Here is a 15,441-nt window from a genome sequence, read left to right on the forward strand (position 1 = left end):
AAGCTACAAACTAGTATCTGTTCACAAAACCAGCTAATGGGTGCTATTTTTTGTTCTTAATAGAAATGAGAAGTTGTGCAGAACCGAAAGAAAAAGAATACAATCACCCTCTCCAACCTTCATCAGAATTTCCTTAATACAACTAAACTACTATTTTCTAAAAAATGCACTTGCTTTGTCAGTTTATTACATGGTTTTACCTTCCTCTGGCTTCCACAAAACTGTCAGTGCAAGAACTGTAAGAACTGTTAGTCTTCATTATGGTATATTTAGAAATATTTTGGGCATAATCCTAGAGAACTGGTTTGCAAAAGAGAAAGTTATCAAAGGATCAGTAAGGCAAAAATGTACAACTGTTAGCAACTGGGAAACGTTTGTTACTTTCTAACTGGTCATTTGCTGAAGTCTTAACAAGCCATCTTACTACAGGGCAATACATTGGTATTACTTGCTTAGTACATCTCACTGGAGTTGACCTTACGGCTTTGCAGTCCATACATGAGCTGAGGGAACTGAAGAGCCTACTAGGACAAGAGCACACTTTGCTAGAAGTGCAAGCATGACAACACTGCTGAATGATGATGAATGTGTCACTTTCACAAGCCACATTTTCTTAAGATGCCTCACACCAAATCAGACACTTCCAGTCCCTCCTCTAAGTCTTGCCTCTCACATATACATGCCCTTGAAAGCTTGACAGCCAAGTACAACAACACCTGTGCAAGTTCCTAGATGTGCCATAAAATTAGCTTTTCTGGATGACATGAGTGCCTACCCACTACTTCATGTCAGATTTCCTTTTTATTTTCCTTTTTTAAAATATAGATATAGATATATAGATAATTTTTCCTTAATAAAAGGGGACAAAGAAGGACTACACTGGTAGTTGAGGAAAAGAATGCCTGTGGAGCAGGTTAATTAAGCGGCTCAGCCATCTGGAGCATTAGGGGAAGCTACAAGATGGTGACTTGGGCAGAGTTTAAGTGAGGTAGCCAAGGTACAGATTTGACTGTCAGGTGGCTCCTCTCCATTTGACTGTGATGTATTTGTCTACCTTTACAATATGGGAGGGTGATGATATTCATATCTTCACCCCAATACAAAACTTTGCCTATGTAATACATTCATTCTTATTTGGCTTTCTTAGCTTCAGTTTTGTTAACACACAGAAGAACAATATCATCCTTTCTGACTAATTCATTCAAAACGGAAATGCCAAGCTTTAAGCTAGTCCTCTACAGCCCAGAGCTGCATGGTCAAAAAAAACCAAAAAAAAAAGTGAAAAACTGGTATTTTCTCACAAAAATTGCATCTGAAATATTTCACAAGTTCATCACATACGTTCAGAAGATTGTTTTATCCTTCCACAGTAGAACTGAAGGAGAAACATGTAACATTCACTTTTGAAATACACAGAGAGCATAAAATATAAACAGATGATCAGTCACAATACTTCCAAGCCTATATCCAGGTTCAAGATAGACTAATAGGGCAAACAGAATGAAATACCAGTTGCAAAGGTTTTCTATATCTACATTATTAGAAAAACTTCCATGCCTTTTACAGAGCTTAAGACTATGACAAACAAGAAAAGCAGCCACATAACATCATGTGCAGATCCTTAAGATAAGTGCATGAGCGCTGAAATAAATTCAACAGATAATGATTAAATAAATAAATAAATTTAAAAAAATAAATTCAACATGGTCCAGAGTGTGGGAGCAAGATGATCTAAATGAAAACAGCAAATGTTTAAGCACACAGATCTTTCATAGGCCTGAGACAGAAGCCATGAATTTCAGTCTAAATACAATTTAAGAATGAGTGCCCAAAACTCACTGGGATATGGGGAATTTTCAATCAAGCAGCAAACTACAGCCATTCTGAAATGGGCCTTTAGAGAAATAAACATCCACGTTTCTTCTGGATCTAAACTTTATCAATGGCTATGCTGTAATTTAAAATAAAACCAAAAAAAAACCCAACACACAACAAAAAGCCCATGGAACATACCTCATGGAGGTTATACTCTTGATGAGTTTTTCAGACTGAGCTGACAAGCTAGATGGAAGTATTATTTCAACTGGCTGCAGGCGCAAAATCCGACTCTCTAATTGTAGGCGAGATGCACTGTCCCAAAAACTGTCAAAAATTACTTCTCCAGTAGTTGGTTGGATTGCCTGTTAAATAAAAAAAATATGCATTGAATATTTACATTTTCAAGGAGTGTTTCAGCAACTCAAATTGTCAAACCAGAAAGAAAATTTATGGTACAGGGCACAAAATTCTATAGCACCCACATGCTTAGTGAAAGTGGCAGATCAATCTATGATATAGTAATAACTTCAAAAGACTGCCACAGTTTTGTCTTGGTAAATGAGAACAATACCTTAAAAATGTAAATATGTTCCTGCTATCATCAGTCTGTCAATGCTCAATTTTTATTGCTAGGCAAATCTACACAACTGAAAGTCCATGGAAAGTACATGCAATTCAGCCTTGAAACTAATTGCCATCCCAGCACACGCTGTTGTTCTCTCCCACCTGCACTGTCACATTCAAATACGAGCACAACTGAGACGATTTTAAATTAATGAATTACCATCAAACTGGGCTTTAGTTACAACTTTTTTTTGCCAGCTAAATAGTCCTGGTTTTAATCTTCACCTTAAAAGAAAATACAAATCTGAAGTGTAAACAGTAAAAAAGTGTCACTTTTTTCCTCTGAAGAACAGTATTTATAGAGGAAAAAAAGTGCTCATAAGCTTTAACATATTGACCCTATAAATGTTTAAACTTTCATGACAGTAAAGCATCTGAACTAAAGATTTGTCTATATTTGGTTAAAATACAGACATATTTTCAAGTGAGACAGCAGTAAAAACAGTATCAGGAATATTCAACTACCAACTCCAGATCTGTTCTGTGGTTTTAAAATGTAAAGCCATCAAAATTCACACATGGATGGTATCTTACCTAAACTGCACTGTGTTACCAAAAAAACAAATAAACAAAACAACAAAAAAAAACAAAAACAAAAAAGACCCAAACACTGAATGACAGGACAGAATCATACATTTAAATAGGAATATAACTACTCATCTCAAAACAAACAAACAAACACAAACAAACAAACCCAACATAACACCAACAGCAATGAAACAACCTCCCAAAAAGAGTCAACATGAATCCCGAAATACTGCTTCCCCTGTGAAACTAACTTACCATAATGCCTATTAGAATGTCACCTTTCTTTCTGTCTTTTAAGTTTTCTCCATTTTCACAGATACAGAGGAGGTAGTTATCAGGAACATCTGCTGTTACCTCTTCAACATCAACAGAATCATCTAGCTTCAGCAAAGGGTACACATGTGACAAATGTTAAAAAAATAAAATAGTAGACAGATTCTGGTGGATTATTCATAGACCCTAGATCTAAGACCTTCTCGACTAGATTTTGTACTGGGCCTTCTAGACTGAAGTTCTGTTACATTTCTATTAGCTTGACTCCTACTATTTTAGTGACCCTTAGATGACTGTCAGTGTGAGGACTGAAGTCAACACAGGACAGGCAGTTACATGATGCACAGATTTCATCAGCTCATGTGAAGGCCGTCTTTGGCTATGTCTGTGGATCTCCCCATTCACGCAAGAGCAGCTGTGTCAAAAGTTAAACCAGCAGCTGGTTCTGCACATGGGCTACTCCACCTGGTCATTTTGATTTCATATCCTCAAAGCACATGCACCTACTAGAAAAAAACTAAATGGACTAGGTATGCTGCAACTGAAAAGCAGGCAATACCCTGCGTTAAACAGAAGTCCACAGGTAAGGAAGAGATTAATTCAGTTGCATTAAACACTTTCTGCATATCTATCCATGGGGCTGGGTCATACTGCTGAGCCTGACTTCATGGAGTTTGCCAGCTATTACAAGAGAATCTGTAAGTCCACCAGAAGTTTTCAAAAAAATATCTCAGGATTGTGTTAACTACTTCCCTGACATACTCCTTAAGTGCAACCCCACAGGCATTAATCTAACAATGTTTTTAGCTCTTGCTATCTAGATAAAGAAATTAAAGAAAAAATCATGAGGTAGATAAAGCAGGAGATAAGAAAACTGAAATGGTAAGGAAAGTAATTAAGAAAATAACTTCATTGGTTAAAAGCTGTTTCTACCTCATTTTTGCATTTTCTTTGTTACAATAGTCAGGACTTAATTACCTAGCCAGATTTTTAACAGTCCATTGATTTTATTACTTTCTTGTCACTGCAAGCAAATTGTTGATACCAAACAGTCAATTCTAGTTTCTTCACACCCTCCTGAATCACTAATGCTATGCATTCTCAACCTGGTAAAATACCTAATTGAAGACAAGACCTACAGAACACTGGAGACTTGGGAAGTCCACTCTCCGACTTCAGAAAGCAACTGCAGTAAACACAGTCTCTGCTGTTTCACAACAAACCTAAAGCCTCGAGAAGATTAAATTCTTTATAAAGCCGGCACGATGCTTTACGACAACATAAAATTAAAGGAACTTTTTTTCCTGCTGCCCTTCTCTGGCAGTCACTAGCTACTCATGTTTCATCTAGGTCACTATACTACAATTATGGCCTCTCATACATCAAACGTTAGAGAGTGAAACGAAATTTCATGGAAAAGGATATCTTCTCCAATAAGCGTAGACTTTGTGTAGAGAGCAGTCAGTTTCCGGCTGAAGACAGAGCTTTTATTTTCTCCAGCAGCCTTCAGTGCTGCAGTTTCCATTTGTTTTATTACTCCAACCTACAGGCATACAGACAAGGAAAAAAAGAGTCAGCTTTGAAAATAAAGGATTTTTTTTAAATTTTATAAATAGGGTGATCTTTTAAGACATGCAAACAGCAAGTGCATCATTAAAGCTGAGCAGCAAGCACAGAAACTAGCACCAATCCTACTAATGAGATTATAAAGCACTGCTTTTCCTTATACTCTGTTCACTTCTAACTGCCCCCTCAGCTACTGCCCCTGCGCTTCTTGTCCTGTTTTGAAACAATTTAGCTAGAGTTTGCCAGTGGGCAGCGAATGGTCACTGCAATCAATTTAAATTCAAAAAGTTATTTTCTCATAGGCAGAAAAAATATGTATCAACAGAAAGCCATAGAATTACAGGGATCAACAACAGTAATGAAAAGAGAAAAATTAAATGGGCTGGGAAAAGAAAAACAAGGATGTGAGGATAAATAAAAGAGAGAGCAGATATATAAACATATTTTTATCTAACACACAGGCTTGATAAAAACTGAGAGAATGAATTGTTCTAGAACTGTTCTATTAAACACAAACATACTTCTCTGTAAAAGAGAGGAAGACTGGATCTACTTAAATTTCATGAGACCAGAATAGAGAAATTGAAAGAAAGGAAAGTTAGCCATTTTAACTGCAAAAACAGATGATAATGAGTTTCCCACTTCTCAGTTCAAATAAGACCCTGGTACAAGTACATGTTATTTCAGTGCTATTCTTTACTTAACATCATTTAATAAAAGCCAGCAATAACCTTATATCCTTTTGCTACAAGTCGCCGCACATGGACAAACAGTCTGTGAGTCGGTATACTGGCAGTCATAAAGTTATGATCCTGATGACAATAAATGTTCAGTTCTTTAGCTGCAATCTGCAAAGCAGAAGAAGAGTCAGCTGATATTTCAAAATACAATTCAGGAGCTCATCTCTGTGATACTACTGATGCTCAACTACTTCACGTCAGATTTTTATGCTGCACCTTGATCTTTATGACCGTGAGATAAACCACCTACACAGACACACGGATACTGCAACACAGTTCAGCAGAGGGTCAAATAATTTTCAGAGCACCAAACATGCCAAAATAATGGATTTATTTCAGTTGTGGTTATAAGAATGGAATTAAGCTAGCTAATCAATTAAAAAAATGAAAAATCAGTATCAAACAGCAGTGGAAGCTAAATACAGGCCTGTCAGTCTCACTTCTGTGCCTGAAAAAATCATGGAGATTATTCTGGGAGTTTCTGAAAAACACCTGAATGATAACGCAGTCATTGGTCCCAGCCAGCATGGGTTCATGAGGGGTAAGTCCTGCTTCACAAACTTAATTTCTTTGTATGACAAGGTTACCCACCTCGTTGACCAAGAGAAGCCAAATGATGGGATCTTTTTGGATTTCAGCAAAGCCTTTGGTAATGTCTCTCACAGTCTCCTCCTGGACAAGATGTCCAGCACACAGCTGGGTAAACACACAATGTAGTGGGGGAGCAACTGACTGACAGCTGGGCTCAAAGGGTTCTAGTAAATGGGTCATGTTGAGCTGGCGACCAGTCACTAGTGGGTTCCACACGGCAGGCACTCTTCAGTGTTTTTATACATGACTTAGACTCGGGACTTGAAGGATTAAAGTTTGCTGATGACACAAAATTGGCAGGAGCTGTTCACTCTCGAGGGCAGAGAGGCCCTGCAGGGGGATCTGGACAAACTGGAGAAATGGGCAATCACCAACCACATGAAGTTCAACAAGGGCAAGTCCCGGATTTTGCACTTGGGACATGGCAGCCCTGGCTGTACAGACAGACTGGTGGACGAGATGCTGGAAAGCAGCCCCACAGGGAGGGATCTGGGGGTTCTGGTCAATGGCAAGTTGAACATGAGCCAACTGTGTCCCTGGCAGCCAAGAGGGACCCGTGTCCTGATGCATCCAGCGCAGCATCACTAGCTCGGCAGGGAGGGGATTGTCCCGCTCTGCTCTGCACTGGTGTGGCCTCACCTGGAGCATTCACTGCGTGCAGGGCTGGGAACCACAGGGTAAAAAAAGAGAGTGTCCAGAAGAGGGCTACAAAGTTGGTGAAGGGTTTAGAGGAGAAGCCGTATGAGGAACGCCTACAGTCACTTAGTTTGTTCAGCCTGGAGAAGAGGCTGAGGGGAGACCTCATGGTGGCTACACCTTCCTCACAAGGGGAGGAGGATTGGGAAGGTGTTGATCTCTTCTCTCTGGTGACCTATGACAGAACCCGAGGGAATGACAGGAAGATGTGCCAGAGAAGGTTCAGGATGAACATTAGGAAAAGGTTCTTCACCCAGAGGGTGCTGGACACTGGAACAGGCTCCCCAGGGAGGTGTCACGGCCCCAAGCCTGACAGTGTTCAGGAAGAGACTGGACAACACCCTCAGACACATGGTGTGAACTGTGGGGTTGTCATATGCAGGAACAGGATGATGAGTTTTTTCTGTCCCAAAATCATTGCTACCAATTTAACCTTTGATCTGTGCCATTTCCACACTGGAGACCAGTGAGAAACGTTGCTAAGTTACTAGGAATTAATTTTCCTGATCTAATTTGTACTGTGTAATTTGTCTACTAGTTTGCTGGTGAACTCACAGTCCAGAAATATACTATGCAGGTAACAGAATTCAGTGTTTGACTGCCGTTCCTGTTTAAGACCACCTTCCCCGTCAGTGAACACACCTACCTTTTTGCCAAGAGGCAAAAAAAAATTACAAATCATACATTATAATGTAACATTTTAACAAACATTGCTACTCTTTTTCCATGAAGTAGAATCATAGACTCATAGAATGTCCTGGGTTGGAAGGCACCCACAAGGATCATCAAGTCCAACTCCTGTCCCTCCATAAGACAACCCCACAGTTCACATCATGTGCCTGAGGCCCTTGTCCAATACCTCTTGAATACTGTCAGGCTTGGAGCCATGACACCTCCCTGGAATTATGAAAAATCTATGAACCATCAGTGTAAAATTATGCTTGTTGCAAAGTACTTTCCAGTTCCTACAGAGCTGGCACATGTAGATGCCACATCTGAACATGCATTCAAGATACTTTCAGAACCCAGGCTATACCAGCTATATTCATTTACTTTTACACCACTTGTTCCACACTGAAATACTCCTAGTAGAGTTTTGGGCCATGATAGAGAATTCACACTTGAAAATGTTTCAGCTTTTACTCTGACAAATAATTATTCTAGGACCACATCTTAAGTTGTCAATATGTAGGATAACAAGCACTACCATATAATTACAAAATTATAAACACTATTTTGGTAAAAAGTGTGTGCGTCTTCAATTTAAGCATGTAGAGATTTTTTTCATCTTGATTTCAAGTATTAGAAAAACCCACAAAACTTACGACCCCCAAAATCCTTCCTTTTTGAAGTGGCTGTAGACCTAGTACAACACTAGCACAATGCAAGCATCTTCGGTAACCCTGGCAAAAATTACCTCTGCATCTTCTCCAAAGAAGCGATACTTGTAGCCACATTCCACACACAAAACAGCATCTTTATACTGTTTCTTCATTTCCATGAACTGAAGTTCTAGGGGAGTGTAAATGCTTTTGGTTCTCTTACAAATATTTGTATCTGAAGTATTTTGAGTATTTTCATAAGACTTAAAAGATGCAGAAAACTGACTAAGATCACAGCGTGACTCCTCCTGTAAATAAAAGATGGAAAAGTATAGTTAGGCATCATCAAATAAATCAATCATCCCTGCTGACCTTCACTCACATTGACCATAGAGCTGAAGATTGTTCTAGCAGTAAATAGCCCCAAGAACTGCAGCAACACTATTAAAGTAGGATATAGATAATATAGCTTATTTGGAATGAAAATGAATTAAAAAGCCATGAAAGGCAAAGATTTTGCATTGATTAGTTGACTTGGTTTACAACAGTCCTTAGACAACTCAGCTGAAATTAGATCCCTATTGTATCATGAGCTCTCAAAACACATATCAAGAGACATGTGAAGACAAAAATAAGGATGAATTACCACTCCAGCTTACAGATGAGAAACTGCAGCACAGAGAGATTAATGATGTCCCAGAAATCCACAGTAAATCAAAAAATAAACCAATTCAATACAGGTCTCAGTTCACTGTCACAAGTACCAAAACCATATTTCTTCTCCAGCCTGCCCTTCCTACATGAACTCAACAAACCTCCCAAAATAATTTATTCTTAAACACAGAAAATCTATATTAGTTTATAAAATGCTGTTTAACTTTGAGTTAAACTGTTAAACTGTTAAAGCTTTGAGTCCACTGTCTCAGTGGTTTATCACTTACAATAACATTATGTAATCTATGCTAGCCAAGTAACTTCAGCTCTACAACTTCGTTTTTGTTCTGTATTTAAGCAGAATGATGGACCCAGTCTTTTAGAAGAGCAGTGAACACGGTACGCTTCACTTAAATCAAAGTCCCTCCTCAGTTACATCACAATATCAAGTACTGATAAAATTGGTTAAAAAAACCACAAAGACAAAAACCTCCACAAGTTTTTAAAGTCTATGACTATACAAAGCATGACTCACCAGGTTGTGTTGTGAGTTTTTGTATCTGCAAATAAACCTGGTAAATTTCAATTTCTAACAACTGTCCCATCTAGATTACAAGCAACAAAATCAACAGACTGTTTAGAAGGAATGGTAACTCAGAAGAAACACAGAGATAGTACAAATTATATACTTTGGATCATGGGATTGTACAAAGAATGCAGTCAGGAAAAAAATGGAAAAAAAGAGAACATTTAGCTGTATTGTTAAGAGTGAACTGCCAAATTCCCAGAATTGCACACGATAAAGGGATGACCCATTTGACAACCAGACAACATAGGCCGGCACAAACAAAGCTGCATCATGTCTAGAACTCAAATGGCCCCAGGACCTCTGATTTCTCCACTGCAAAATCCTCTGCCAAAGGATTCAGCAGTCTTCGATCCAAGGTCTGTGCCAGGCCACTGGGATGACCTTGTCTCATGTTACAGAGAAAATTGTTGTGACAAAGCATGTGATATAAGGTCATAGAAGAAAGTAAAAGAAGCAAAAACATAGATGTAAATTGAACTGTTGAGATAGCTGTAGGTTAGTAGCTCAAGGAATTTAGAAGAAAAATTATAACATTTTAATGTGAGTAATTTAAGAAAAAAGCAAGACACAACATGTAAGATGAGTCATTCCAAGGAAGGCAGACCAGCCCTTCCCCACCTGACTGTCTGGCCAGCACAGACTCAGTAGGTGTCTTATACAGATGATAGTAAAGTTTTGTCAAGTAGGTTCATGAGTCCTCACCATCTACTGAGTATACTAAGAAAAAATTGCTCTTTACTTTTACTTCATTACGTCTTGCTTGCAGACTCTCTCTGTACATGGTTAAAGATGACCTTCCTCAAGATCTAGGAAGGGAGACTTAACAGCTGTTATCATCTCACAGACAATCTATGATTGAATGGACCTGAGTGCTGTTTGGTGACAAGCGTCTAAGTATGAATATGCAGTGGCAACACTGCTATAAAAAGCACACCAGTGTTAGTTCATTGGAAACAAACTTCAAAATAGTAAGGTAGAAATACGGCACTACCTGTTACACAGAAGATTAACAAACACATCTGTTCAAAGATATAGAAACCTGAATTTTGCTGAAACAACCATCTTAGCTTGATGGAGAGAGAGTTGGACGGGCCTTTGGTCACCAACCATGCACTTCTACTGCATTTCACAGAATCACAAAATGGTTTGCGTTGGAAGGGACCTTGAAGATCATCTAGTTCCAACCTTCCTGCCATAGGCAGGGATACCTTCCACTAGACCAGGTTGCTCAAAGCTCTATCCAATCTGCAGTAACAACAGCTAGTGTAAACCACACATTTTTAACAAACAATCTATATTAGGCACATGCTGTCTCCAGTGTTACCAAAGAGAAAGTCACTAAGAAAAAACACTCTTCATCTATGTTTCACATACATGCATGTGTAAAACACATACATTATACAATTTCGGCATCTAGAATAGGTTCTCAAAGATCCATGAGACATGCTGAAGTATGATTTACAGATTAAACTAGTAGGGACAGCATGTGGTGTCAACATAACTGGATGAACAAAGGGTCAAAAATTAAGACGTTTCAGACAGACAAGGTTTTTTTAAACAAGGACAGAAAAGGAGTCAGTTTTCTTTGTTCTCCAACTGACTACACCTCATCATCTCAATCCCTTATCATAACAGAAATCTCCTGCCACAAGCTTTTCACTATTCTCCTTTTTATCTCATGTTCACACAATCCAGATACCGCAGTTTAAGGTCATGATCTTCAAACAAGGAAGGTTAAATGAACTATACAACTTTTCAAACAACCTCCCTCCTCCTAAAAGCCAGACATAAAGCTTTGTTAAAGAGCAGCTGAGTCCCAGCATCACCACAGTAAGCCACAAGATGCCTTTTACGACCTGAACTTCAAACTGAGCAAGGTCAGCCCCCAAACAACCAATTAACTAATGTTAATTAGTTCCATAATAAAAGGAGAAGCAAAGTAGTATTACACTCTCATCAACTTGTATCATAATGATACTTTTTCAAGGAAGGTACCCATATCTTCGTAGATGAAGAGAATACTGATACCTTTAGTAGTTATATTTATTAACAACTGGATTAAACTACGTCCCAGTAATAATTCTAAATAATATCTTTGCAAAGAAGGACTATTAGGAATTTTACAGCGCATATCAAAACTGATACATCTGAAAGCAAACTGAGCAAAGGGCCACACTGAACATTTGTTATTGCAATATGCAAGGTTCCTTCACAATCACATGCACTTCCAGTGTTTCCGCTCTCTCATTACTGTTTTTTTTCAATGAATAACTCTAAGAGACATTCTCCTCACTATGATAAGAGTTCCAGGAAAACATCCATACACAAACACTGGTCTATTAGGTGTTGCTGCACTACTATGACAGAACACAGAAACACAAAAGGAACATTGCACCAAAGCTTGCTTTTTCAAACCATAAAAAGTGATCCGTGCAGCAGTAGACCAAAGCTCTACATACCTTCTGAGCAACCTTTGGGCTAGTGTCCCCAGACTGAAGAGGGTTTTTCAATTCTGAACTTCTCCCAATAATACTGGGACATTTTTCCAAACTCAGACATTCTTTCTTCTGAAAACCAACCTCCTGGACTCTGTTACACTGCTGGTCTGAATCACTGCTGAATTCTCTCAGTCTGTCTAGAGTTTGCAAACATATACGGGGCCTTTCACACTTCTCAGGTTCTTCTTCAGTAAAAACACAAAACAAAAACATATTAGGAACTTATTTTCTAAAAGAGAACGTCTATTAGAATGACATCAGTAAGCACAGAACACAACCATTTTGCTCTGTCGCTCTCTTTCCTACATTCCTTCTCCCCTCCCATTGCAGTATTTCTGCTAGCCTAACAGAATTGTACATGTAATCAGTTTGGCTAACTTCCCTGGAAAATCAATGCTCCTCACTGCTCCTTCATACATGGGAAAAGAAGTAAAACTATGTTCTGGACTGGTAACTGCAAAGCCCCAAAATCAGCCAAGGATATTGGAAGACGAATGGTATGTTTTTCAGTAGTTTTTAAGCAGATAGCATTGCTAGTTGATAATGTCTTAGAGATCCTTCAAAAAATCACACCCCCAAAACTGTATGTAATTCCCTCCTTAAAAAAGATCATAGAGGCTAATACTTTTCAGTGAAGTGTAAGTGTAATGACATTTACATTGACTGATTTTCCTACTAGCATCATTAATTTGTTAAATTCTTAGTTCAAAGCCAGATGGAGCATGGGCATTTTCAATGTAACTAAGTGGCCACCACTTCACAGCTAAGAGCACTGCCTTAGAACTATTGATTTTGAGGTAGCCTTTAGGTATCTCAGTCACAGGCCAGACTCCACACAGCTGCCGGGTGTCAGTCATACTTCAGCCTGAGTCTAAAAGACAGACTCTTAAACCAACACAGAAAGGGAAGTTGTAGCATTTCTGCCTGGGCATCTGAACTTCACTGACTGAACAACCTGTTAAAGCTGAGTCAGTTGAAGGGGATTTGCAGAGTTATTCTGGAGCAAGGCTTAAACACCCAGCTTCTGAGCCACAGAAATGTGCTTTAATGTTATAGCTAGTATGCTCATAACAGCTCTTCAGAGATCTATCTTACACTTAAGAGACAGTTCCTATAGTATCTGCCAACAACTTTTTTACATTGGATAATGAAAAATTATTTATTTGGTATAAATGTTTGAAGGTTTCTTTACAGTCAACTGACTTTTATCCTGAATCTTGAGTGGATTATAGAAGTCTTCTAGAGTAATTTGCCGTGCCTTGTTCTTCTTTTCACATGGCTCATTGCTTTCAGTTGATGTTTTCCTTTTCGTGCCAAGTTCAGAAGCCTGAAACATAAACAAGTTCAGTTACTTTTTCTCTTTGCCACCCTCTATGAAAGACAATAATGGACCCAAGGATATCAGAGAGATAATGCAAGATTAATTTACAATATATGAAATCACTATTATAATGGACCCAAGGATATCAGAGAGATAATGCAAAATGAATTTACAATATATGAAATCACTATTTTAACTACCTACATTTGTTTTTTATAAAATACCTCATCTAAAGTTCAAAGCTACAAGAGGAAAAGAAATAATGCATTCTGTGAGTAAGCTGGCTGTTGTACTAGAAAATAAACACCCGCAGCTACCATGTTTTCAAAAGGCACCTAAGAACTACTGTGGCAGAAAACTGAACCAGCACTTAACAGACTTGCCCATCATACCACACACTACCACCCTGCATCTAAATCAAATCTCTTCTTCAAATCCTCATTCCTACAATTCAGGGCCCACTTCTTGACAGATACTTGCTATTTACCTCTGAGAGGCACTACCTTCTGTGGCCTACATCGTAATGATGTACGAGTTATCTTCTTCACACCATCCTGGAAGTGTTAATCTGGATTTAAAAGATTTTCCTAAACTATCTCTAAACATTTAACTACCATCACCATGTGTTTGTATAGAACACAGTACTTTCAACTGCTGCTCCCTCATGTGGCTTTTGACATAAGCACTTTCAACACTTCATAAACAGAAAATACATCAAGGTATGTTGTTTCATCATTGATATATTGTTTGACAGAATGCAGGAAATATGACCAAATATAAAGTAACTTGCAACTGCAACAATGTATAAACACATTACCATTTCACTTTGCCGATAAACACACAACAGGTGCTACCCACATTTCATACGGTAATATCAGGTGGTTTAAATGTATTATCGGGGAAATTCAATCTCCTTATAGCTAAGTGGGAACTCCACCCTCAGCAACTAAGCCCATAACCTGTACATAATATACCCATATGCATAGCCCACACAAGTGGCAAAGAGCTTCCTTTCCAAGACCACTATACAATATACCACCAGACTAATACTAATTATGAAGCAGTTTTTCTGCATGGACAAGATAGCATGCACTTTTCAGAATATATTGTGACCAGAGAGAATAAAAAAGGTTAACTTGAGACACAGGTGAAAAAAGCATGCACCTTTCCACATTCAGAAAGGGCTATAAACATCAACGACAGGGAGACTGAAAAAGATAAATTCTGAATGAAATCCAATTGTTAAGAGACACCAATTTTTTTCCCCTGTGGTGACAAGGGGTGATGGTTTTAAACTAATAGAGGGGAGAGTCAGGCTAGATATAAGGAAGAAATTTTTTATGATGAGGGTGGTTAAACCCTAGACCCTGGCCCAGGTTGGCCAGAGAGGTGGTGGATGAACCATCCCTGCAGACATCCCAGGCCAGGCTGGACGGGGCTCTGAGCAACCTGAGCTGGTGAAGATGTCTCTGCTCATGCAGGGGTGGCAACGGATGAGTTTGGAAGGTGCCTTCCAACCCAAAACATTCTGTGGTTCTATGACAGGGAGAGGCTGGTGGTTCACTGCACACAGTCTTGGCCCTGCACCTAACAGCAGACTAAGAGCTGCCCAAGGCCCACGATGCTCAGCCACACCAGGAGGTAGAACCTGTGCCAGAAGGTCCAACACTACTGCAAGCGAGAAAGGCACCTGAGACACAGATAGGCACACGGGCTTTGCCAAGCTCAACGCACCCATGCCAAACTTCATTTCCTACAACATGGGCACATCCTGGCTCTCTCCTGAAAGAACAGGTACCGCTACCCGGTATTACACGAGGCAAAGGTGCTGCGGGAAGCCTTAGCAACATTTAAGGCCCTGCCTGCTGGCAGGTCCGCCGCAAAGCACCCCCGTTTAGCAGGGCCGTGGGCAGCTCCTGAGGTAACTCCGGCACGGCGTGACCAGACAGCCCCGAGCGGCCGCCGCCGCCACCACCACCAGGGTTCCCGCCCGGCCCGGCCCTCCAGGCGCCTTGAGCCCCAACCGCCGCCGTCCTGGGCGCACCGTCTGCCGGACGGCGCCCTGCTGCTCGCCGCTCCCCGCCGATCCGAAGAACCTGCTCAGCACCATCTGCTGCCCGCCGCCGCCGCCCTCCCGCCGCTGCCGCCGCGGCATGGCGATGGCGGGCCCGCGTGGCGGCCGCCGGCAGCGGCAACACGTCCCCGCCGGATGCGACGGCGG

General features: G+C 40.0%; 1 protein-coding gene across 1 annotated transcript in view; it reads right to left on the reverse strand.

The window, feature by feature from the left end:
- The window catches only part of MSH3 (mutS homolog 3), a gene marked incomplete at its 3' end in the record, with an annotated part of 123,288 nt that extends 107,872 nt beyond the window's left edge, over window positions 1–15,416 (reverse strand). The window contains exons 1-8 of the mRNA XM_080362192.1: window positions 15,265–15,416; window positions 13,103–13,226; window positions 11,861–12,084; window positions 8,254–8,466; window positions 5,541–5,657; window positions 4,625–4,786; window positions 3,226–3,372; window positions 2,014–2,180 (exon numbers count right to left, since the gene is read on the reverse strand). Of these exons, the coding sequence (XP_080218318.1) occupies window positions 2,014–2,180; window positions 3,226–3,372; window positions 4,625–4,786; window positions 5,541–5,657; window positions 8,254–8,466; window positions 11,861–12,084; window positions 13,103–13,226; window positions 15,265–15,375 (1,265 nt within the window). The 5' untranslated portion in view covers window positions 15,376–15,416. The remainder of the gene's footprint in view (window positions 1–2,013; window positions 2,181–3,225; window positions 3,373–4,624; window positions 4,787–5,540; window positions 5,658–8,253; window positions 8,467–11,860; window positions 12,085–13,102; window positions 13,227–15,264) is intronic.
- Window positions 15,417–15,441: the final 25 nt, after the last annotated feature.

The sequence above is a fragment of the Nesoenas mayeri genome (assembly GCF_963082525.1).
Source record: "Nesoenas mayeri genome assembly, chromosome: Z".
Taxonomy (NCBI): domain Eukaryota; kingdom Metazoa; phylum Chordata; class Aves; order Columbiformes; family Columbidae; genus Nesoenas; species Nesoenas mayeri.